Source organism: Clytia hemisphaerica, unplaced genomic scaffold (genome assembly GCF_902728285.1).
Source record: "Clytia hemisphaerica strain Z4C2 unplaced genomic scaffold, Clytia hemisphaerica genome assembly, whole genome shotgun sequence".
Taxonomy (NCBI): Eukaryota; Metazoa; Cnidaria; class Hydrozoa; order Leptothecata; family Clytiidae; genus Clytia; species Clytia hemisphaerica.
The window spans coordinates 626,218-649,279 of NW_027104372.1; the positions used below are offsets into that span (position 1 = coordinate 626,218).

General features: G+C 34.8%; 2 protein-coding genes across 2 annotated transcripts; both read left to right on the forward strand.

Annotated features, from left to right (window-relative positions):
* The first annotated feature begins 33 nt into the window (after nt 1-33).
* On the forward strand, nt 34-13,012 carry LOC136818592 (stress-70 protein, mitochondrial-like). The gene is made up of 12 exons (XM_067074922.1): nt 34-244; nt 6,457-6,503; nt 7,515-7,698; nt 7,967-8,052; nt 8,200-8,324; nt 8,818-8,891; nt 9,051-9,157; nt 9,299-9,461; nt 10,445-11,198; nt 11,542-11,729; nt 11,946-12,089; nt 12,330-13,012. Exons 1-12 carry the CDS (start codon nt 176-178, stop codon nt 12,381-12,383), a joined length of 1,995 nt encoding a protein of 664 aa, XP_066931023.1. The 5' UTR covers nt 34-175; the 3' UTR covers nt 12,384-13,012.
* Nucleotides 13,013-15,587: 2,575 nt separating this feature from the next.
* On the forward strand, nt 15,588-20,402 carry LOC136818574 (alpha-adducin-like; the record flags this gene model as incomplete). Its single annotated transcript, XM_067074901.1, is given in 6 exon segments — nt 15,588-16,170; nt 17,945-18,077; nt 18,374-18,471; nt 19,688-19,738; nt 19,913-20,005; nt 20,304-20,402. Coding segments are annotated over 6 exon segments (948 nt in total), but the record flags the coding sequence as incomplete, so codon positions are not given.
* Between the last annotated feature and the right edge of the window lie 2,660 nt (nt 20,403-23,062).

A 23,062-nucleotide genomic window follows, 5' to 3' on the forward strand; every position in this document is an offset into this window, starting at 1 on the left:
AATTTCCTTCTTTGTTCAAGACTTCGAAAAGCCACTTCGCCGACTAGCGTGCACAAGTTGCATCACTTGCCTAGAATATTCTTTTTGCAAGATTACAAAACTTGCTTGGTACTAAAAACTGGATAGGACAGTGATACTTCTTTGAACTTATCACCTGGATAGGGATTACCACAAAATGTTGTCAGTTTTGAGAAGATCAAAGAGCATATTTTCAACAGGTGTATACCAAAACTTGGGGAAATATGTAAGTTTTTTTCCATTATTGCTTTTCCTCTGAAAATATTTGAAATTTGTTCTGTGTCCTACAATAAAATCGTACAAATTACTACAGCTTTTAAAATATCAATTTACATTTTTTGAACCTACAATTGATTTGTGAGTGAACCCTTGCTATCAAAATAATAGAATTTTTCAAGGGCGTGATTATAACAAGATTGGTAAAATTGATCTCAATGAGGGCGGCAACTAGTCTACCACACTTCTTCTAGCGCTTTTCTACGACCCTGCTGATGTCCAGGACAATACAGGTTCAACATGTCTGGGGAACGAAACAAATTTTTCTATCCCCGGCGGAGAAACAAACCGTGCAGCTGAATAGGTGGAGCGCATGGTCGCAAATTTACAGGCAGATGACTGCAGTTCACTGCCAGCAGGGCATAAAATTAAGCATCTAATACATAATAGCATGACAAGTAAAACAATAGACCTTTTCGCCTTTGCGTCCGCCATATTGAATTGTATGCAAAAATACAGGAACGAAAATGCCGTGGTTGGATTTAGTTGGAATGTATGCAAAACATATGCAAGTTTACACAAAGATTAAAAAGACAACAAAGCATCTTATAAATAAATATTATAATCATTAGAACAATAAAAGATGGAATTCTTAATCCAAAAGGAATATTTACAGAACAACAAAAGCCTTTTAGGAATTTGTTCTTAAAGACATTGCATATTCTGTTTTCATGCCATTAAGAAATTCCACGAAGACGGAGTACACACATCAAACTTTCAAAACACGCAAACTGAAAGCAGTAATTATGACGTCACACTTTATCAATGTTTTGATTTGATCATTTGGCGGCTCTATTCCCAGGAGAATAATTTGCCGTCAGCTGAAAAAGGATTGTTTTTTACCTTCGCGGGTGATTTTTCAGTTTGAGATTCTGTCTAATGTTATGGTCTTTTGAAGTGCTTGTTCTAAGAGATGAGTGAATATAATTGTTTTTAGTTTTCAAGAGAAGCAAATTTAATCTTTCTTCTACAAGATTACACTTTAATATAATGCCAATTATGCATGTAAGTTTTTATTTAATACTTTCTTTTTGCATATGTTTTGTATACTTTCTAAGGGAATTTCACCACGGCAATTCGGCAACCATAATTTTTGCATACAATTCAATATGGCGGACGCAAAGGCAAAAAGGTCTATTAGCCTGTAATTGCAAGGTTATGGTTTCATCAGTGTTAGAAGGATTTTCCCACCAGACAGTTTTAGCCACACTAGCGTCCCGCCAAAATGCGTATCAAAGATTAATGCTGCGAAAGCGCTATATCGTTTACTTGACTCTCAAGCAAAAAAATGCACCGCAAAACTTCTAAAGGTATTCATAAAAAAATAACCCGGCGCTTTTTAATGAAATTAACATTTTCAAAAACTTTGAGAAATTGCCTAAAATTTGAGCCATAGATGAAAAAATTTGAGCCAAGCCAACCTTGAAAACTAATTTGAAGATCAACTTACCAAGAAAAAGATCTACGGGGGAGGCGGAACCCACCTAGATCCGCGCACTGCCGGATAGGCTATCTCCCGGAAATTTTGCCGGACCTCAAGCCATGACCCATTTACATGTGCGTAATTGTTTTTACTTTAGCGTATAAACAAGGCCTTAAAAATCGAAGCGCTGTCTCGGGAATTGAATGACAAATTTTGGTTGGTTGATTTTGGCTGCTGCACGTTTTATTTTGTTTCCAACTTTCAAGTTTTAATTAATATTGTCTTGCGAACTTGATTCAGGTAACTCTCATCCTTGTTGTTGAAATGTATCCTGTAGATGACTGATGTTGTTTTTTCTGAAAGCTAGATTTCCTAGTGTGACTAACTGCCAGACTATCATATTTTTTGCTCGTATTTTATTACTGCAGAGTCCAATCTAGTAAGTGTCGTGAAGTCGGTGCAGGACACAGCAGTTTAAAGGTGAAGTAAGTGGCGCTGATAACAAATTCTTACTACTACTAGTAGTGTTACCGTGAAGTCGGGTAACTTGCATCAGTGGAGGCTAACATGCATAGCCCTCAAATGAATGACCTGTCTGGTCATTAAAATACAAACTTAAATCAAAACAAAAATGGTAGAGTGGAGCTGCGTACTTCATTTGTTTTGAAAATTTTATGCTTTGATTGGTCAGTCATTTGATGGCTATGCATGTTTGCCTCCACTGATGCAAGTTACCCGACTTCACGGTAACACTACTAGTAGTAGTAAGAATTTGTTATCAGCGCCACTTACTTCACCTTTAAACTGCTGTGTCCTGCACATAGTTTGTTTAAGCAATACAGAATCGAATGGAAGTAGGTTAAAACTTATCAAAATTTGGAGTAAGAGGGACATACTTATCCATACTTATTCTGCCATCAGTGAGGCTGGAACTTCGATTTTTGCCTTGCTAACCCAAATCTCGCAACCTCTTTACCTTAAGGAAGATAGAAAATAGAGTTTTTCAGCGTTCCGAAAAAAACGCATAGCAGAAATTTTTTCATCTTCACAGGATCGATTCTCAACACCAAAATACATCTTTTGGTCTTTGGGTTTGTTTCTGACGTTTTTTCTTCAAAGAATATCGATCACTTTCCTTTTCCCCTTGAGTGCGCGAGAAAAAATGATTAGCTTGTGTTCTCACGCGGGTGAATAAAGATGAGGTGGCAATCTTGCACTGAGGGAGCTACTTAGTTTCCGCCCTATCTTGCACCCGTGATAGAATGGTCCAAACACGGGAGTATTCCAAATGGTTCTGTAAGTGTTTATTTTCTGATAGATACAATTAGTATATATTGAATATTATTAACTTATTTATTTAAGTATTTTTGAGTGCAAATTTAAATATGGTTAAATAAAAAACAAATATAGCAGTTTTGTTTATTTCACAAATCCCCGGTAAAAGTTTTTTTGCCGACTTAGCTATTTTACAAATCTCGGAAAAGAACTCCCATCATAGGAATTCTGATACATAACTTGATTGGTTAATTTCTGAACAGCTTCAAGAAAGTCATAATGGCAGATAATTTTAAAAGTTTCTGAGGAAATGTGTGTAATTTATTGATGTTGATGGCATGTTGATTCTTTAAAGAAAAAAGATAACCGGTATAGCTTTTTCTAATCCTGGAATATTGAGGTTCCAGCTTCACTGATATAAGGCCGAGGGAATTGGATTTCAAGTGAGCGAGTTGTCATTCATTTTTCATTATTTTACAACACACACCAAATGTTATGGATATGAAGCCTTTAAATGTAAAGCTCTCATCTTTATTTTATTTTGATTTATTTTAACACTAATCAAAAAAATCAAGACAAATATTAATATTGTGAAAAAGACGGAAAAAAATAAAACATGCCATACTCCATTACATGACCTCTCATGTGATTTTAAAATCCATTCTTTGGATTCCCCTTTTTGAGATTAAATTAAAAGTGATGAAGCTTTTTCTTTTCGTATAAAATGATACAAACTTATCTTCGCAATATTATAAATTGATTGTGCAAGTAGTAAATACTAGAGGGTCGCTTGTCCCGTCCAAGCTTGTTCCGTCTAAGGCCTTGGGCCGCTTGATTTGAACAGTTAAATTTTTCAACAGCTCAAAAATTTTGTCTCGCGACGCCAATTTTCAGAGCATGTCATGGTTGCACCCAAGGAAAATTTCCAACTTAAAACTCTGCCTTTTAAGATCTGTTTCCCCACCACAAAAAAGCCAGAAAACAGGTAAATATAGCCAGCAGGGTGTCTACAGGACCTTGAAAACCTTGAAAACCTTGAAAATGAACCACCCAACCTTGAAAACCTTGAAAACTAATAATTTTCTGGGAAAACCTTGAAAACCTTGAAAAATCGTTAAAAACCTTGAAATGCACTATCCAGTCATTTGAAATGTATGAGTACAGTAAGTAAATAACCGCCTGCGGCGCTAAACCTTTATAACATTTAGAGAATTCCATATTTCCCTATCTCTGTTGCGATTCTTTCACATATTTTTTATCATTAGCTGAGTTTTTGTCACTAATTTTCCGTTTGCATGAGCCCCAAGAAATCGACTGTTCCCCAATTTTCAAATCGCTTCAGGGCGTCTTGGAATAATGGCCGTTCATCAATAAAATTTCGAGGATTCCTTAAAACAACTCTTTTGGCAATTGATTTTTGTTAAAAAAGTTAAAAACAAGGCGTTTTTTAACCATTTGAAAGAGTCAAAATCAAAATTTTCTCTCTCGTTGGCTCAAAACATGGTTGCGCCTCCTCGGTCACTGTAAACAATTGGTTTTGCTTCTAATTCTTTATTTCTACAATTGGAAGACTAGGGAATTGGAGTATTTCTTTTTGTGGTATTGTTCTCAAGAAGAGGGAGATAGGAATTTAACTGTGGAAGTAATTCCCTGGGCACCAAAAGCAAATAAAATTTATTTGCTGTCCTCTATTTTTCTTTCACCTACCACTCTGAAAAAAAAAATTCCTGTAAAGAGCCATGTCAACTGAGTATCAAAGTATTTCAAACCTTGAAAAGTGCAAAGTTTTTGCCAAAAAACCTTGAAAAACCACTATAAAATGACCAAACCTTAAAAACCCTCAAAATCCTGAAAAAGAAAATCCGTAGACACCCTGGCAGTTTTCAATGATTTTACCCCTGAACTGTAGATATTAGGCGAACCCGAAAAAAATTTTTGTTTCCGGTCCACCGGCCGGGTGAAAATTTATTTTGTCGTCACCCGGCCGCATTTTTTTTTCGTACATCATCGTTAGGATTAGGGTTAGTTTGTTTGTTTGAAAAACTTTCGTGAATCAGTTTTTGAGGCGTGTGATTTATCGCACGTGATATTTTATATTCTACTGTAAAATGCACGCCTGGAAATCACTTGGAATGAAGGTTTTATCCTGATCATTGTTATAGAAATGAAATTTTATTCATCTCAAACTAAACCCTGCATTGTTTTTGTTAATTCTTGCTTGCAACTCAACTTTTAAGAATGTTTTGTTTTTAATATACAACTTGGTTTTTATAAAAGAATCATGCTGATTTGTGAGTAAAATAAATAGAAACATTCACTAAGTTGGGACTTTTCAGTAAGTAAACAGCTTTGTTTTTATAAAAGGAATCATGCTGACTTGTGAGTAAAATAAAAAGAAACATTCATAAAGTGAGGATTTAAAAAATTGGGGAAATGTTTCTCTCACTTTTACTTTTTTCTCAAAAAAGTTCACTTCGTAATCACAGTTGGAGCCTTTAGCAATTGAAGATAAATATGCAAAATGAAAGAGAGTGTCCAGTTCTTAGAGATATTGTAACACAATTGAAAATATAAACGATGAAAATTAAGTATTTGAATAATCGCACGCCTAGACCACTATAAATCAAAATCTAGGCGTGCGATGATCACATGTGAATTTTTCTTATGCTGAAGCCTATAGCGGTGTCAAGTTACTGCAGATTTAAGGTAAAGAAGACCATCATTTTAACTTCTACGAGTGCTTTAAAAAATCGAGTTTTGGGATCGAAATTTAGCAAAAAAAAATTTTTTGCGGCCGGCCGGGTGAGTGTTTTTTTTGTCACCCGGTGGACCGGAAACAAAAATATTTTTAGGGTTCGCCTTATCAACATTTTGCCCTTGCCCTTGAAAAGTGAGCAATCTCTGACCTTGAGATCTCAGTGATTTCTGCCATACTCTGAAAACTGGGGCTAACAAAATTCTCTCTTGCAAGACGAAGGGAAAATAATGACAACTTTTTAAAAAATTGCAAATAATGACAACATCATGCGGCAGGTTTTTTAACATGCAGGCGGCTTATGGTAAACATAACATTAAATTCCATCCGCCTAAATCAGTAATTTGATGTGGAGTTGGGTTTTGTTGCTTGACATTCAGTCTGTAGCAAGATGTAATTTTTTGATCTTCAAGATCAACTTCAACTCAAGATCAAACGTTCGAGCCATCTTAAAAACCAAAATGAATTACCCAGAACTGCCTGCTGCTTGTGGTGTACATTTAACTTTTTAGTAGATAGGTCTCCGATACAGGGTTCATGGATCTCACAATCCACTCTTAACATGCCATGTATCTATGATTATGATATGATTTAGGAGATAATATTATCCTGCAACCTGAGAAAAAAACAGTTGGGAGTTAGCTTTACTAACTAACTTTAACTAATATGTCAAAATATTGGCTAAACACTTATCTTGTTTTTATTTTAGAGCAACAATATCAAATATGGGGAAAGTATTATGCAAAGAGCATTTGCGTAAGTCCAGTTTTCAATTTAATTTAAAATATTTTCCTTTTTTGAGGAAATTGACTATTGTATATTCATCTTTTTGCTTACACAACTGGTCTCTAGGCACACTTTTCTTGAGTGAATATCTTATATAAGTTTACTTTTAGGACTTTTTTTGATTTTGAATTTGAAGAAGGTGTACTACTTTGGCAAGCATGCTCAGGGAAAAAAATCTAAAGAGAAGATTTACTTAAATTTTCCTTGTTGATGATAACATGGATTACATTTAGGGTAGAAATTATGTTAAAGTTCATCAATTGGTTTGGGTAATGCATGGGAAACTTGAATTTTCTATTTAAAATATACCTCATTGGAACTAATTTTCGCGGGAATTAATTTTAGCGGTTTTTGCAGGGGGGTCGTGCAGTTACTATGTGAACACTATGACACTACGTGGTGGCGTAACAACTAAAAAAATTTAAAACAGTTACTCCAAAGTGGAGTAAGTGCACATTTTTTCACTTTTTTGAAAAATTTCCCTAAATTTTCGTCAAAGATTTGAAATTTATGAAGAAAAATTGAATTGTTTTTGGAAAAATATCTGAAATTTTTTGTCATATTTATGAAAATAGAAATCGTGGAATGCTTTGATAGTGACTTAAACCAAGTATATAAACTTATTCCAACAATTCTAAAATACAAAAATATAAAAATGCTTCTTTATAAGCGATTCTTTTGTGTCCTTTTCTGCCTATTTTTCTAACGGAATCCAAACTGATACTTATGAATGATCGCTTAAATATAAGCAAACAAAAGGAAATCACTAGTAGAAAAAGAGATCTTAAAGTAAAAAACACATTATATAAAAGACTTGTCTTTCTTGACTTGAATCACTGGTACTCAGCAAAATTCATTTTCCTGCATGAATCATTAAGTCCCTGCAGAGGCTTGACTTTGGGCACATTTCCCAGCAGCAGTTACTTACTAGTTTAGCTTTATTATAAAAAAATCTTCATTATGCAAGCATTATATTTTCAGCTCTGGGGGTGTACAAGGACATGTCATTGGTATTGATCTGGGTACCACAAACTCTTGTGTTTCCATAATGGAAGGGTCTACTCCAAAAGTTATTGAAAATGCAGAGGGTGTACGAACAACACCATCCGTCGTTGCCTTCACACCTGAAGGTGAAAGACTTGTCGGTGCTCCCGCTAGACGACAGGTAGGTTGAATTTAAATTGTGTTTATCCATTTGGTTTTTTTAATTTTTTTTTACCATTACATTCTTTTTTCAAATGTTTTGAGTAATAAAAGAAAAAAAGATAGGAAGAGAAAAGCAAAACAAAGAGAAAAATAGAGACACAAATGGAGAGAAAAGTTTGTTGATATTGTTCAAGTTCACCATAAACCAGCTATCACATTTTATCTCGTGCAGGTGAGAAAATATATTGAACTCTCTACGGTGTGATAACTATTACTTATTTTTATAGGCTGTTACCAATTCTGAAAATACATTGTATGCTACAAAACGATACATTGGAAGAAGGTTTGATGATGCTGAAGTCCAAAAAGATATGTAAGTGACTTATGTTTTAGTCAGATTAGTTAGTGTGACCTTTATTTACAGATCTGACCTTGTCAGACATTGTAGGCTTCTCTTGATGTGAACATGTTAATATTTAAATTTGAATCAATTGATTTATTGCAAAATATTTTTTCACAGTAAAAATGTCCCATACAAACTTGTCAAAGCTTCAAATGGAGATGTCTGGTTTGAAGCCCAAGGAAAATTATATTCACCAAGTCAAGTTGGAGCTTTCACCCTCATGAAAATGAAAGAAACTGCAGGTCAGAATCACCTCATTTTTCATTGATTTTTATAACATAAATACAGTATGAATATAAAATTCTTATTTGGAGGCAAATATATATTTCTGGTGGTTGATTATCTGAACAATATAGGGATATACTGGGTGCGCCACAAAAAAGTTTAACATTTTTATTCAATTGGACATAAATTTTGATCTAATGAATCGAATTTAATAAATGACCCATCGAGATTTAAGTCTATCTTTCTTCTTTCCAATGAAATAGGAATGGTTATTTTAAAATTTTTAGATTTCAAGAAAATTAGTTTCAAAGAGAGAAACTTTTTTGTGGCGCACCCGGTAGAATGATTTAGCTGGATGGCAGACAGCAGCCCAATTTCTCAAAAACTATAGACAAATGGATTTTTCTTTGACAGTGGTAATGGGAACAAATTTTCTTATGCGATTAAAACTTCTGTAAGACAATCCCTGCTTAAGCAATCTTTGTCAAAAATGTTGCATTTTATCTTTAGAAAGTTATCTTGGAACCAGTGTTAAGAATGCTGTTGTTACTGTCCCTGCCTATTTCAATGATTCCCAAAGACAGGTAAGTTCTTCATGTTAGTTTAAGTGTGATCATGAAATGATTCGATTATGATTCAATTTTATGGCTATTGAATTTTATTATCTTAAATATTGTTATCTTTGCAAGCACAAAATTTGTTTTTTTAATGAAAGATCAAATGTTTTATGTTTTATCCTTTAGGCTACCAAAGATGCTGGCAAGATTTCAGGATTGAATGTTTTGCGTGTAATCAATGAGCCAACTGCTGCTGCTCTTGCTTTTGGGCTAGAGAAGAGTGATGATAAAATGTAAATTATTCTTTGTAATATCTCAGCTCTTTCTAACCAATATTGCTTATCAGAACTTAAATTCCTCCTGAAATATTTTACTTCTCTTTAGTATAAAGAACTACTGTGCTCAGACTAACACTTAATTTTCTTATTGTTTAGTATTGCTGTTTACGATTTGGGAGGTGGTACCTTTGATATCTCAGTTCTTGAAATCCAAAAGGGTGTATTTGAAGTAAAGTCAACAAATGGCGACACCTACCTTGGTGGTGAAGATTTCGATATGGTCTTGTTGGAACATCTTTGTCAAGAATTCAAAAAAGATGTAAGTAATGATAGTTCTCTACACTAAATATATCATACTGTGTCCGATTTCAGATTTGGCCAGGTAGCTCAGTTGGCAGAACATATGCCTTGTCTCCAACACTGCCGATTCAGTGAATAAGTAGCTTAGATTGACAAATATGATCTCAGTGATTAGAAACAGGCAGAACATTCAGCATGATCTTAGCACATAATAGAAAAGAAAAGGGAATTTACTCCCTAATTCTCTCAGTCAACAGCCACCAGCTGTCTTGATTGTTATTTTGAGATTTTTGCAAGTCTTGGCTATTTACAATTACATTCTTTGGCCTAAATCCCTAAGAAGCTCGATTTGCTTGAGTAAATTCTTGCAAATTGCAAAGATTTGCTGATTTCGTTGGAGAATCGAACAAGTGAAGTTTGAGCAATTCCTTAGACTAGAGTCTACATTTGGCTGAACTTTGCTTTCTGATAAACTTTTATGACGCTGAGTCCAGTGAAGTAGACTAGGAGCGTTTGGCTAGGTTGCCATTTTGAGAGAAAATGCTAAAATAAATCCAAATAGCAATAAAACTAGGTAAAACTTGAACAGGTATCTCATTTGGCAGATAATTTGCCTTGTCCCGATTAGGTGAATAAGTAGCTTAGATTGACAAATCTGATCTCGGTGATTAGCTGGTAGTGGAATTCAGGTCAGCATTTGATCTTAGCACACAATAGAAAAGGAAAGAGAATTGACTCCCTTATTCCCTCTGTTAGAGCCACCAGATGTGTCTGGACTGATTTTTGGGATTCTTGCAATTCTTCGCCATATAAAGTTAGTCCTTGCAAAAATTAAGATCCAAATTTGGCCAAATCCCAAAGAAGCTTAATTTGCTTGAGTAAATTCTTGCAAAATGCAGAAGCTCCAAAGATTTTCTTGTCGCAAAAGTGCTTCACTTAAAGTGCAACTTTTAGAATTCATTTCCTAGAAAAAGTATTCCTTCTACATTTCAAATTCTTTAGACTGGTATCGATATCAAGAAAGATAACATGGCTCTCCAAAGATTACGTGAAGCAGCTGAGAAAGCTAAATGTGAATTATCATCTGCTCAACAAACTGACATCAACTTGCCTTACCTAACCATGGATGCTACTGGACCAAAACACATGAATATGAAATTAACACGATCTAAATTTGAACAAATTGTTGGATCCCTCATTCAACGTACTATTGAACCATGTAAGAAGGCTGTTAAAGATGCTGGTGTTTCCACTGGTGAGATTGGAGAAGTTTTACTTGTTGGTGGTATGACCAGAATGCCCAAGGTACAAGACACAGTTCAAGAAATCTTTGGCCGTAAACCCTCTAAAGCTGTAAATCCAGATGAAGCAGTTGCAATCGGAGCAGCTATTCAAGGAGGTGTTTTAGCTGGTGAAGTCAAAGATATTCTTTTGTTGGATGTTACCCCATTATCTCTTGGTATTGAAACTCTCGGAGGAGTCATGACCAAATTAATTAACAGAAACACTACTATCCCAACCAAAAAGAGTCAAGTTTTCTCAACTGCTGCTGATGGCCAAACACAAGTAGAAATTAAAGTACATCAAGGAGAGCGTGAAATGGCAGCTAATAATAAAATGTTAGGACAATTTTCTTTAGTCGGTATTCCACCAGCACCAAGAGGTGTTCCTCAAGTTGAAGTTACTTTTGATATTGATGCTAATGGTATTGTGAATGTATCTGCACGTGATAAGGGAACTGGCAAAGAACAACAAAGTAAGTTTTATATAATTATACTTGAAGCCTGGTTCAGCTACGCTTTTTTTCGAAAATTTATTTTGAACTCTCTTAACGTAGCGATAAGCGGAAGTTTACTTACCCTCGCGAAAAATATTTTTTTACAAATCCAAATACAAATGTTTTGTTAGTATGATGTTCGCGATAATCCCCCCCCCCCCTAGCGAAATTTTGTACATCTAAATTAAATCTGTTATTTGAATTTTCTTAGACGTGAGCCATATGAACGACTACTGGTGTGCAGTTAAATTGCTACTATTTGTTTGTATAAGAATCAAAACAAATTATTTGATTAACATTTTTTATTTTTTTTATTTATCAGTTGTCATCCAATCTAGCGGTGGTTTGAGCAAAGATGATATTGAAAACATGGTCCATGAAGCTGAGAAATTCGCCGAAGAAGACAAGAAGAAGAAGGATATCATTGAAACCATTAACCAAGCTGAGGGTGCTATCCATGACATCGAAAGTAAAATGGAAGAATTCAAAGACCAATTACCCGCTGAAGAGGTTTGTTTATGTCTTTACATTTACCATCATCTAAAATATCATTTATCTATTTTTATGACGTAAAGTATTAGTAGTAAAATGTACATTACGTTCATAACAATGTAGGTGGTTTTTCGGATGAATTAGAGTATGTCCTTATCTCTTGGAGATAAAAACGTTTTTATCCGACACTTTCATTTTTCATCAGTCTGACATTTGTAAATTTTCGTAATGCAGGTCGAGGAATTGAAAAAAGAAGTCGAAACCGTTCGCGAAAAATTAAACAATAAAGACAATATCGAATCTGCAGAAGAATTACGAGAAGCATTCCAACAATTGCAACAACGTTCACTCAAACTTTTCGAAATCGCATACAAAAAGGTACTTAGATGTTATCGCCTCTCTGAAAGGCCTTGACTTTGAAGCATATTTTGGTGATTAATAAAAGCTTCCATTTGAATGATTCCGTTGATTTCCGAGAAATTCTGAAGAGCATTTTGTTCATGAAAGAGCTTTAACATTTTCGGTGCTTATAAGAAAGGACTAAAAAAACGGAATAACATTGCTCGAAAGTGTCTGATCAAGAGATTCTAAAAATTTTTGTTTACAAATTTCTTTTAGATGGCTGCTGATCGCGAGGGTTCATCCTCGTCAGGAGAACAACAACAACAATAAATCAAAATGTGAGAAGAAAAACGAAAATGTTTTAAAAACACTTCTTCAGTTGTTATTCTTCAAGAACACTCACATCACATAGGCAGGCCCGTGTTATTTATGGATGGGAACGTGAAGAGAGCCTCAAATTTTGCTTTCTGGTTGGAACGATTGTCCAAGTTTAAAGATGAACGTTGGAAAGAAAGAAACAGTTTAACTTGTTGACAAAAATGAAAGACCTGAACTGTCGAAATTTTCGTTGATTCTGACCCGCTTTGCTTCCAGTCTGGGTTGTATAGCAATTCATTCCCACGCCTTCGAATTCACCATATAGTAAGGGAAATATCAGGATCAGCCTCGACCATGGCTCGACGTTGGTCTTTTTTTCGCCCTTTTTCCACGCTCAATCGACACTGGTGTATAATGATCCGTGACAACCTCTACCACACTATGCCAACCCACCTGGATACTAAGCGGGTTCGAAAAAGCAAAATCCGAGAGGAAAGTGAATTGTTTTTTTAAATTAGATAATTATTTTTATTTTTTCGCTCGAACGTGTAATATACAAATCGATTTTCAGAATATACTTTATAAGTACGTTTATAATGCTTCACAAATTATGCAAGACTAAAATCATCCGACTCTTTTTACCATCGCACTTGTTTTTTTCGAAATATTTAGACGTTTTTTTATAAACCAGTAATCTTCTGGAGATTCTTGAAATCACTGTAGACCTTGTTTTCAAAATATTTCTGCTGAGATATCTCAACGCCCGTGAAGCACTATTTCAGTTTGTTTTTTTACTGCATGAACTTTTTTCCATACAAACATATCTTTTTTGGGTCAAACAAAGCTCATTCGTGATGCTGTCGTGGATCTGCCTTGTAAGATGGTGCAAAACAAATGTCTTAACCCTATTTGGACCGGGGGAGACTAAACATACACAAATTTTTTCCTTACACTTTTAAAAATATAGCTATTGCCATGAACTTCACAAGTTTTCCTAACAGGGCAAATTTCTGCTAAAAGCTTCCTAACGGTCATGATTTTCAAAATTTACAATTTGATATGGCAACAATTTCGGTGGCATGAACCTCATCATCAAAAACCGGGATTGGGCTCTTCCAGAAAAAATCCGTTCATGGGGGGTGGAGGATATATTATTTTTTTCATGAATTACCCCTGGACATTTTGATTTTTAACCCCCTGAACACGGGTTATACCCCTGGACAAACATCAAATCAACCCCGTGGACACAAAAAACTACCCCTGGACATAGCAATTTTTTGGTATTTTTTCAATACTCCTGGACAATTCATCCTCCACCCCCCATGAACTGATTTTATCTGGAAGAGCCCATTTCTGGGATTTTTTATTCTGCTTCTTGGTGAGTTACAAAAAGCCAAGTAGTTTAAATGGGAAGAAAACTTTGAACATTTTAACATATCCTTACTCCAGATAGATGGATAGATAGCCTGCTGGTATCTAAATTGCCTACCTCGTTTTCTTCCAAACACCATTACTTGAACAGTTGGGAGAATCGAACAAGTAAAGTTCGAGTAATTCCTTAGACTAGAGTCTACTTTTGGCTTTGCTCCAATTAGCTTCACAAAAAATCCAATAACGTTTTTATATAAATGCTACAGAGGTCAGTGACCCCTCGTTGAAACGAGAAAAGATAGAGCTTTCCAATGAACCAAGTTTGACAGGGGTAGTTAAAAGTTTGAAAATCGGCCTAAAGTGCCTAGTTTTAGGAGAGGCGTGATAAATTCGTGTTGTTCCAAAACTCTACCGTACCGCCACTTTTTTCCCGTAAACCACCCGACGTCCTAACTCTTTCCCGCGTTTACTCTCTAAATGGACGATAGCATCGTCTATAAAACTAGTTGCAAGATACGATCAAAAATGAGAAACAAACATCAATAATTACAGATTTGCAACTAAACTCTGGCGGACTTGCCTAGGCAAAAGCACATTAATTAGTGAAGTTTAGTAAATCGGTAAAATCACGACGACCAACGAAAATTTAATAGGCTAGTGAGTTTCAACAAATCAAATTGTGTATTTTCACTAGCCTATTACATTTTTCGTCCGTCGTCGTGATTATCCTGGTATGCTTAACCTCCAGTAATACCATATACTACCGGGCCACTTGATCGCTCCATCCAGTCTATAAAAAAAGCTTTAAGTGGACTATAGGCACGACCAGTAGGCATCGTAGTGTAGTGTTTAGTGACCACGGCTCCTATGTGGGTGGTCGGGGTTATCGATTCCCTGCGTGTGTGTGCTGCGATGATTTGCTTGGCAAGTAAATGCACCTTCGCCCGCGGGCCAACCCATGCCATGTGAGGGAAATTGGGTAGATAGTTGTAATAGTCCGCACAGGGAAGAGGGAGTCACGCCCCTCTAGTCCTTCATGTAAGTGGAGGGCTCGTTGTGTCAACGCCTGACTAAGTACCGAAGCGAGCGCGTCGTGGTCTGTAAAGATGTCGGCCCGGTTCACGGTCTACTACTACTTCTAAGTGGACCCCGGGCTAATAGTAATAATTTCGATTGAAGAAAAGTTCGAATTAGTTCGATTGAAGAAATATGTTCGAGAAGCTCGATTGAAGAAATGTTTTCCAAGACGTTTTCATAAATTAATGAATCTTGGACGTCGGGCCATATCATGTCCCTTTGAGACATTATTAAATAATATTTTTACGAATATAATTAGTAGAAAGCAATTTTAATAAAATCCGCTGGGAGTTAATCACCATGGCAATAATAATTTCAAAAAACGTGGTAAGTGAAATTCCTGGCGAAATTTATGAAAGTGTTATTTCCTTCTATTTGGCAGCAAAAAATAAATAAAATCTTCCTATTCTATGAGGTGGTACGCCACCATGGTATTAGAATTGACAAATTTTCAATTTTTAAACTTACTCGAACTCGAAATTGTGAGGAGTTCGAGTAATTTGTTTACTCGAACTTGACTGTTTGAGTAAGTTCGAGCAATTTCGATAAATTCGTCTAAAGTTCCAGTAATGGGGTCTCTGGTTTCTTGATGAAATATTGTTTGATTGAATGAAAAAGCTGGAAAAAGCCCGAATTTTGAGCTGTGTGTACACGGCGTGCGTGCGTACCTGTTTCTCTTCGTTAGCGACTTTCTGTCTTGGTCTGGAAAATTACTGTTATGACCTGTTTTCATTGACCCGCGGTCTGTAAAATGTACCTATTTTCCGTAGAACGCCTCCTCGCAAAATTTGAAAATTTGTAGTTGGCTGAAGTTGGTCAAGCGGGAAACACTGAACGGAAGAATCATTTTGGGTCAACTAAAAGATCATCTTTCAGAATGAATACAGTTGATGTTCTTGCTGATGTTAAGTCATCCATGACTCAAAGAAAAGCTAGACGTTATTCAGAACCGGGTAGAGGTAGGAGAATACGATGTCCTGAAGAAATTCTACGTGATATACGAGGCTTGAAGCTTCGTCAAAGAGTTTCACTTGTTTTGGGTGATGAATTACTCAAAGATGAACTCGAGCAAACCATTCGAAATAGCACTGTGAATGGAGTTACAAGAGCTGATACTATAAGAACTTTTCAAGACTTTTTGATCCCACAAGCTCAGCCAAACTTTGTAAATATTGGAGGAGGTATAGGATCTGCTGGAACAGGAATGGTTGTCCTTCCAGTCAATGATATCAAAGGAAACGGAACAACAAGTTACAACATAAATGAAAGACAGCTAAGAAGTAAATTAGCTGCAGTTTATCGCTTGGTTGACTTATTAGGATGGTCTGAATCTATCTACAACCACATTTCTGTAAGATAATCTTGTTTTATTTATATACATTTTCAATGTTTGTGTCTGGATGTTTTTATATTTCATTCATAACATTTGACAGTTAGCTTAGTATTTAGTGTTTTTAGTGGATCTTTAGACATGTCCACAATGTTTGTCCAACACTTTATGTGAGCTGTCATGTTGTTTTTTTATTTCTATTCTGGGTTATATATAATTGTCAGAACCATCTATACACATGGTTGACAGTTGATGCTGAGATTACCCTAAAGCTTTGATGTTTGATAAAAAGTAATCCAGCTTTTATAATTTGATCCCTAATCTTTTTTCAACTTCCTATTTACAAAGTGTCTGATATTGACTGAAGTCATTTTTGTGCTAGATTTTTTATGCCACAAGAAGGTTTAATTGTTATTAGCTACTATTTGAAAAGTTATTTCAAAGTATCAATAGATCACCATGTCAATTATCTGATGCCATGTCATGAATGAGAGGAAATAAACAAACTGTGATGTTTTATTCAAATATTATTAATCTGATTTAAAAGAAATTATAAACAAGTGAAGGGTTGTAAATGTATGTTGTTTTCTATCATGAGAAAAGGCTTAGAAAGACTTATGTTCATTAGAATATGCATGCCTGTCTTGAAAGTCAAAGAAAAAAGTCTTATTCATTATTTTTCATAAAGGTGCTAAAAACAACAGCTTTAGAACATCTCAGTAAAATATTCACCCAGACATCCAAAATCTTAGACATTCAATATATTTAGATTTTGTTTTATAAAATCTCATCCAAATCACAATTTTACATAAAAGTGGGGAGATAGAGTAAACTTTGAGAGACTAGGAACAAAGCACTTTCAAATGATAATCCCTATTTCTAAAACTAACTTCAAAGAGAAGAGTACATGACAATACAATTGCAAGCATCATTCAGGGCTTTTTGTTAAGTCCTTTAAAAAATTTCACAAATTTTGGTATGAAAAGCTTTTTTATGAAAAAAATTGCAGAGAGAGCAGGAAAATGTGCACTTTAGTCTCTGACAGGTTCTGCTTTACCTTTCTAGAATATGAAACATGTATATACCATTGATTGTCTTAATACAAGATAAAATTTCACAAGCCAAAAAAATTTTCTGGATTTAATTTTGCGAGTCAGAGTTTTCAAAAGTTTTGTGAGAATTTTAGTTCGCGAATGAGCCAGAAAGCCAGCAAAATTTGGTCTTTTTTTGCTACTAATGGTGAGTTTTGACTGAATTCTCCACCAAAAATGTGACTTTGACAAATTCGCGGTGGATTTACTTTCGTGAAAACGACAATCACAAAATTTAATCTCGCATAAGTTTATCCGATTAAATTACTATATATGCTATCTATCATAAAAGAACACAATACAATAAGAGTATTTTTTATCAAATTTATAATTTTTTTAGGAATATATGCTAATTATGAGGTCATCTTCACACCATATTTTGCACTTAAGTTGTTTCAGCTTTCTGCGGGTGCCACAAGAATATAGTTTTATCTTGTATTTAATATCCCTTTGTTCGATAACTATTATTGGCAAGCTGGTGAAGGGATGAAAGAGGATATCAGAAAAGTCAATATTTCTTGATTTGGTACTTGCTCTCACACTTTACTTAAAAGATTTCTAGTTAAACTGGTGGAAATGATTTCTTTTCCTTTTCAATTTCTATTGTTAAATTAGCAATAATTTAACAAAATGTTCACCAATATTCCGCGAATGAAAATTAATGAAATCTTCACATAACTTATCTTATTATTGATTGCTTTTAGGTTCGACTATCGAATGAATCAAATGAATACCTGATAAATCCTTTTGGACTCCTATTCAATGAAATTACGGCCTCTTCACTCGTTAAATGTGATGCTAGTGGAAATGTTGTGGATGAAGGCAGCACAACATTAGGTAACAATGGTATTCAGTATTTTGCAGAATTGTGCGAACTCTTTGAATAAGGTCCTGTTTTTTGTCAGCCTATTTCTTAAAAGGGAATTGTCATTTTTAGGCTATTTTTTATAAAGATGGTATGATTTTTGAAAATAGCACTGACTGATAACCAAATTTAAACCACATGAAATAGTTAGGAAGTTTTTCTCTTTAGAATATTTTAAGCTTCAACCTGAATGAAAAAGCTATCCTATATTGAAAAGAGTTTGAGGTTTAAAAGATATTCTAGATATTTTTTGGTGCTCAATTTTTAGGACTGAACAAGGCTGGATTTGTTCTTCACTCCACCATTCATGAATTTCGACCAGATTTGAATTGTATCATTCATGTGCATACACCTGATGTCATTGCTGTAAGGAAGTTATTCCTTTTCTCTTGTTACGTCTAGGAGAAAATGGAATTTAACCATGTGTGTTTTTCATGATGGATTACTAAGATAAATCTGTCACATCCAAAATTTATTTCTCCCCCATTTAATTGTTCCTCCTATTTCTTTATTTTTGAAAGTTATTATGTTTTCTATTCAGTTTTTTTAAGGTTTTCTATTATTGGTGATAAAATGTAGACTTTGTATTTTCATTACTTCTCTTCTTCCTTATAAAAAGCTCTGTGAAAACTCTGCAGATGTTTTTTAACTAGCACACACACAATTTTATTCCACTGTTTTATTGCTGTGAAGAAAAAGGGATTTTTCAAAAATATCTGATCTCCATGTAGAAGAAAAAGGAGAAAAATTGAGACTTTTTCTAAATGTCCCAATCAGAGAGCTTTATTTTTTTATCAACTGTAACTGAGCTATCATTAGCCCTTCCCCTAAATTAGCTCAGTTCTGAAAACCTATTATGGTGACTCACCATAGAAGTCTATTCTAAATAATCAATTTTAATAGGATGTCCTCTTAGAGCTTTCTGTACTATGTTTTGGAAAAATCACTGTCTATTCCCTTAAATAATTCATTAACTTTTTGTCTAAAAGCCTAGGATGTTTATTTTCTCAAGCTTGTTTTTATAAATCTTTTGATAAGGCTTTTCCATAAACAAACTCTTAATGAGTAGGTGTGTCAGTCACTAAGGTCAACTTTGACATGAAATATGAGCAGCCTGACCTCTTGAAGCAGTTAAAAATGCAATATTAAAAAAACAGTATCCTTTAGAATTCAATATTCATCAAATCTTAGCATTTTCAAGGTTTTATTATGATTCCAAAATGCATTGTTTTTTTCAAGCAATTTCTTCCCCACATTAGACGATGGAATCAAAAAACTCAACTCAAAATCATATAGGCAAAAATCTCAAATTAGCAAAAGATAATAAACATTTTCATTTGTTTCTTCAATTCAAGAGAGCTTATTGGTGATGAATTTCAAAGACACGTTCAATTGCTGACTATTTCAAAGTGCCTGCTTAGGCAAAGATGTGCTTAGCCTGGCCCCTTGATTTCTATCAGTATCAAGCCTTCTCTCGTACTCTGTTAGTGAAAGCTTAATATCCCCACACCTTAATCCTCATTTTAATGGCTTTTCTGAAATTTCATTCATAAAAATGATAGAATTGTAAAATTTCCTTCAGGTATCATCAATGAAATGTGGCTTACTAAGAATCAGTCAAGAGTCGCTCGTTGTAAGTAATGTTATACTCGTCTCTGAATCTCAAAATGCCAACAGCCTTTGTGCAAAGTCTTCTGAAAGAGACAGTTTTTAACTTTTTACACCTCTCATTATAGCTTGACAGGTCTGAAATGAAGAATTCATCATGTAAAATAAAATTTGTCCTAACTAATGTAAATGTTTTTAGGTTGGAAATGTTTCATATCATGATTACAAAGGGATTCTCATCAATGAAGAGGAGAGAGAAAGCATCCAAAATGATCTTGGTACAGAGAACAAGGTAATCAAAGACTTCCCATGAAAAAAGGCTTGTGGGTGCCATGATAAATTCTAGTATTATAAAAACAGCTAGAAATTGTGTAGGTGCTGGCAGATAATAATAGGTGTATGCCATCTTTAAGCACCTAAACGGCCTGGCATTGCTACAGCATTTTGTTTCAAAAATTATTGAAAAAGTAATTTATTTGACTGGAGTCACCCACTTGATGAATACTTGATGGGTGGTCGGTCAAAATATTTCATAAGGTTTATCTAAATTTTTGATACTTCAATTTAGATGAGAATTTTCCTTTCTTTAGATAATGATATTGAGGAACCATGGTGCTGTTATTTGTGGCGCTTCCATTGAAAGTGCTTTCCATGATTTGCTCAATTTTATGGATGCTTGTGAAACTCAGGTAACAGACATTTTTCAAGTCATAAAGTTTTCATTTTACTAGAGCTTTCTGTTCGCTCTTTTGGCTTTTGGCATAAGAAAGGCTAAAAATTCGATTTTAATTGAAAGATCCCTAAAATGGAATTTGATTTTGAAAACTGAACTCCAGTAAGGAGATTGGATGTCCAAAATTTATTGAAAATAATAGTGAAAAACTTTCTACACCTGACAAAAGGAAGTAACCCACATTTTTATGAATTTCTTTTCGACTGAAATGGCTTCTTTGGGTCAAAACTTAACTTTTTTGCGTTGCCAATCTGGAAAAAAATTTTTGAATAAAGAAGTAACTGACAGTTTTCTGGAGAATGTTTTCTGACAAAAAGAAGTAAATGACTGTTTTGCTTCTTTTTGTCAGAAAAAGGTATCACTTACTTCCTTTTGTCAGAAATATTCTTCAAAAAACTGGTCAGTTATTTCTTTCTTCAATTTCTTTTGGTTGAGGTTTACTGACAAAACAAGTGTCTTGTTTTTCTCTGCAACAGTGAGCATTGTGAGAAAAGCAGTGATGCTCAAAGCTAATCTTCAATGAGTAGAACAATAATCAGTCATTTGTTTTTTGATATGTACTATCTGCATTCGATGCCAGCATAAAACGTGTTTGGTCGATTTTCTCAATTTCGACTTCATGTTACTTCTTTTTGTCAGAAAGGGGCCCGGGGGGGGGCAGCTGGGCAAAAGGACCGCCGGGTATGTGCGGGTCCTAAGGGTACCTTTTCCAATATGTTTAAAATGCACTGTAAGGGTCGGAAAAACTAGAGATGCACTGTAAGGGTAGAAATTTCAGAAAATTTTTGAAAAATCTAGATATTTTGACCAAAAATGCTAGAATTTTGACCAATTTTTGCACGAAAGGGATCGAAAATTTGGGGGAAAATGCACTCTAAGAGTATGATTTTCACTGATTTTTGCTGCACTGTAAGGGTGCAATTTTAAAAGCCAATTTTTGGCCCGCACATACCGTCAGTCCGCAAACCCAGTGCCCCCCCCCCGGGAAAGGGGCAGACCTTCTTAATATGCACCTTTGTCTCAACAGAATTCTTCTTTAGAGCATGGAGGTATAAAGAAACAGGATATGTAAGCTATTCTAACTAAGCTCGCCCTACGATTAAATAAGTTACGATGTATGCATGCTCATAATCTCATATATGGTGCATTTTTAATGAGGTCTTTTATCCATAGTTGTGAAATCTTAATGGCTCATTTAAGCTTTAGAAATTAGATGAGACGAGATTTATTGTTTCTGACATCAATGTAAGAAAATATTTGGACTAAAAAAGCAAAAACATGAACGAAAAAACCGACAAAAAGCAAGAAAAACAACCATTTGAAGAAGCTAAACAAAACCAAACATGCACTCCCACCTCCTGCTCAGATGATGATGACCAAAACCGTCTAAAATGCCGAAAATGCCACCGCATGGTACACTACGAGTGCACACAATTACCGCTTTATCAGCTGCAAATTTTTGCCAACACTTATAACGAACAATATCTATGTCAGAATTGCGGCGGATAACACGATCTCTAATGAGTAAAATAGGTGAGAACTCGTATCATATGATGCAGAGGGAGATTGAGAAGAAGGACGACGTCATTAAAAAGCTCAAAAACCAGCTAGCCAAGAACTGCAGCCTTAAGAACGATATCGAAAAATCTTAACCAATAAGATGGCTGACTTTGAAATAAAAACCAAGCAGATTATAAAAGAAGAAATAAAAGCAAAGCAACGACGAATTACATAGAACAAACATCAGAAAAAAACATACGCTGAAAAATAACTAAGAAAACACAAGGATAATTTCAAATCAGCAGTGAGAGAACACCATCAAGAAAACAACGAATGAAGATAGAGACATCGAATCAAGAAAACGAAATATTATTATACATGGAATGGTGGAATTAGAGTAGATAAACAAAGAGGAACAACCAGGAACAAGACAAAATAGATATTGAAGGTATACTAGGTAACATTGGGCGTCCAAGATATCAAACCATCCCACCATCATCGCATTGGACAAAACCGAAAAGGGCTACATTGCGTCCAATCAAGTTGATCTTAAAAAGTATAGAGGAAAAAGAACGGATAATGCAAAATCTGCATAAGCTGAAAACGATTCAATGGAAATTGGTGGCTTTAGCATTACAGACGACTTCACATCAACGAAAGAAAAAAATTATTAAAAGATATTGCCAAAAGGCGAAAAAAATGAATTCAAAAATGATGATTTCGTTTGGCATGTACGAGGAAGCCCTAGAAACAAACCTTCGCCTAGTTCAAAAACCTAGAACAAAGACCAAAACAACGTCTTCTCTTCTGTCCATATCTTCTGACGACTGGACGACAGATGAAGAATTAGACAATTTATAAATCTAAAATTATTTCGTAGAGGTCGATAGACCTGTGAAATATAATTCTATGAATAATAAAAAAAAAGGCCTGTAAACTTGGCAATTCTTCATCAAATGATAAGATTTTTCGATCAATGTTTTCTTTAAGGTGATCTCTATTGCTTGATACTTTCCTCCAAAATTCTCCAGTGACTTTATGTTTATAAAATCTTCTGTCTGTGTGCTTATAAAGATATTCATTTTATGGCTTGAAAAATATCTTTTCAAAACAAAA

Bases quoted from the DNA above. Each gene is read 5' to 3' on its own strand.
- LOC136818592 (XM_067074922.1), top strand. From the start codon at position 176: ATGTTGTCAGTTTTGAGAAGATCAAAGAGCATATTTTCAACAGGTGTA. The intron at 7,699-7,966 runs GTAGGTTGAATT...TTATTTTTATAG, and splicing joins GTGCTCCCGCTAGACGACAG to GCTGTTACCAATTCTGAAAA. The intron at 9,462-10,444 runs GTAAGTAATGAT...CAAATTCTTTAG, and splicing joins GTCAAGAATTCAAAAAAGAT to ACTGGTATCGATATCAAGAA.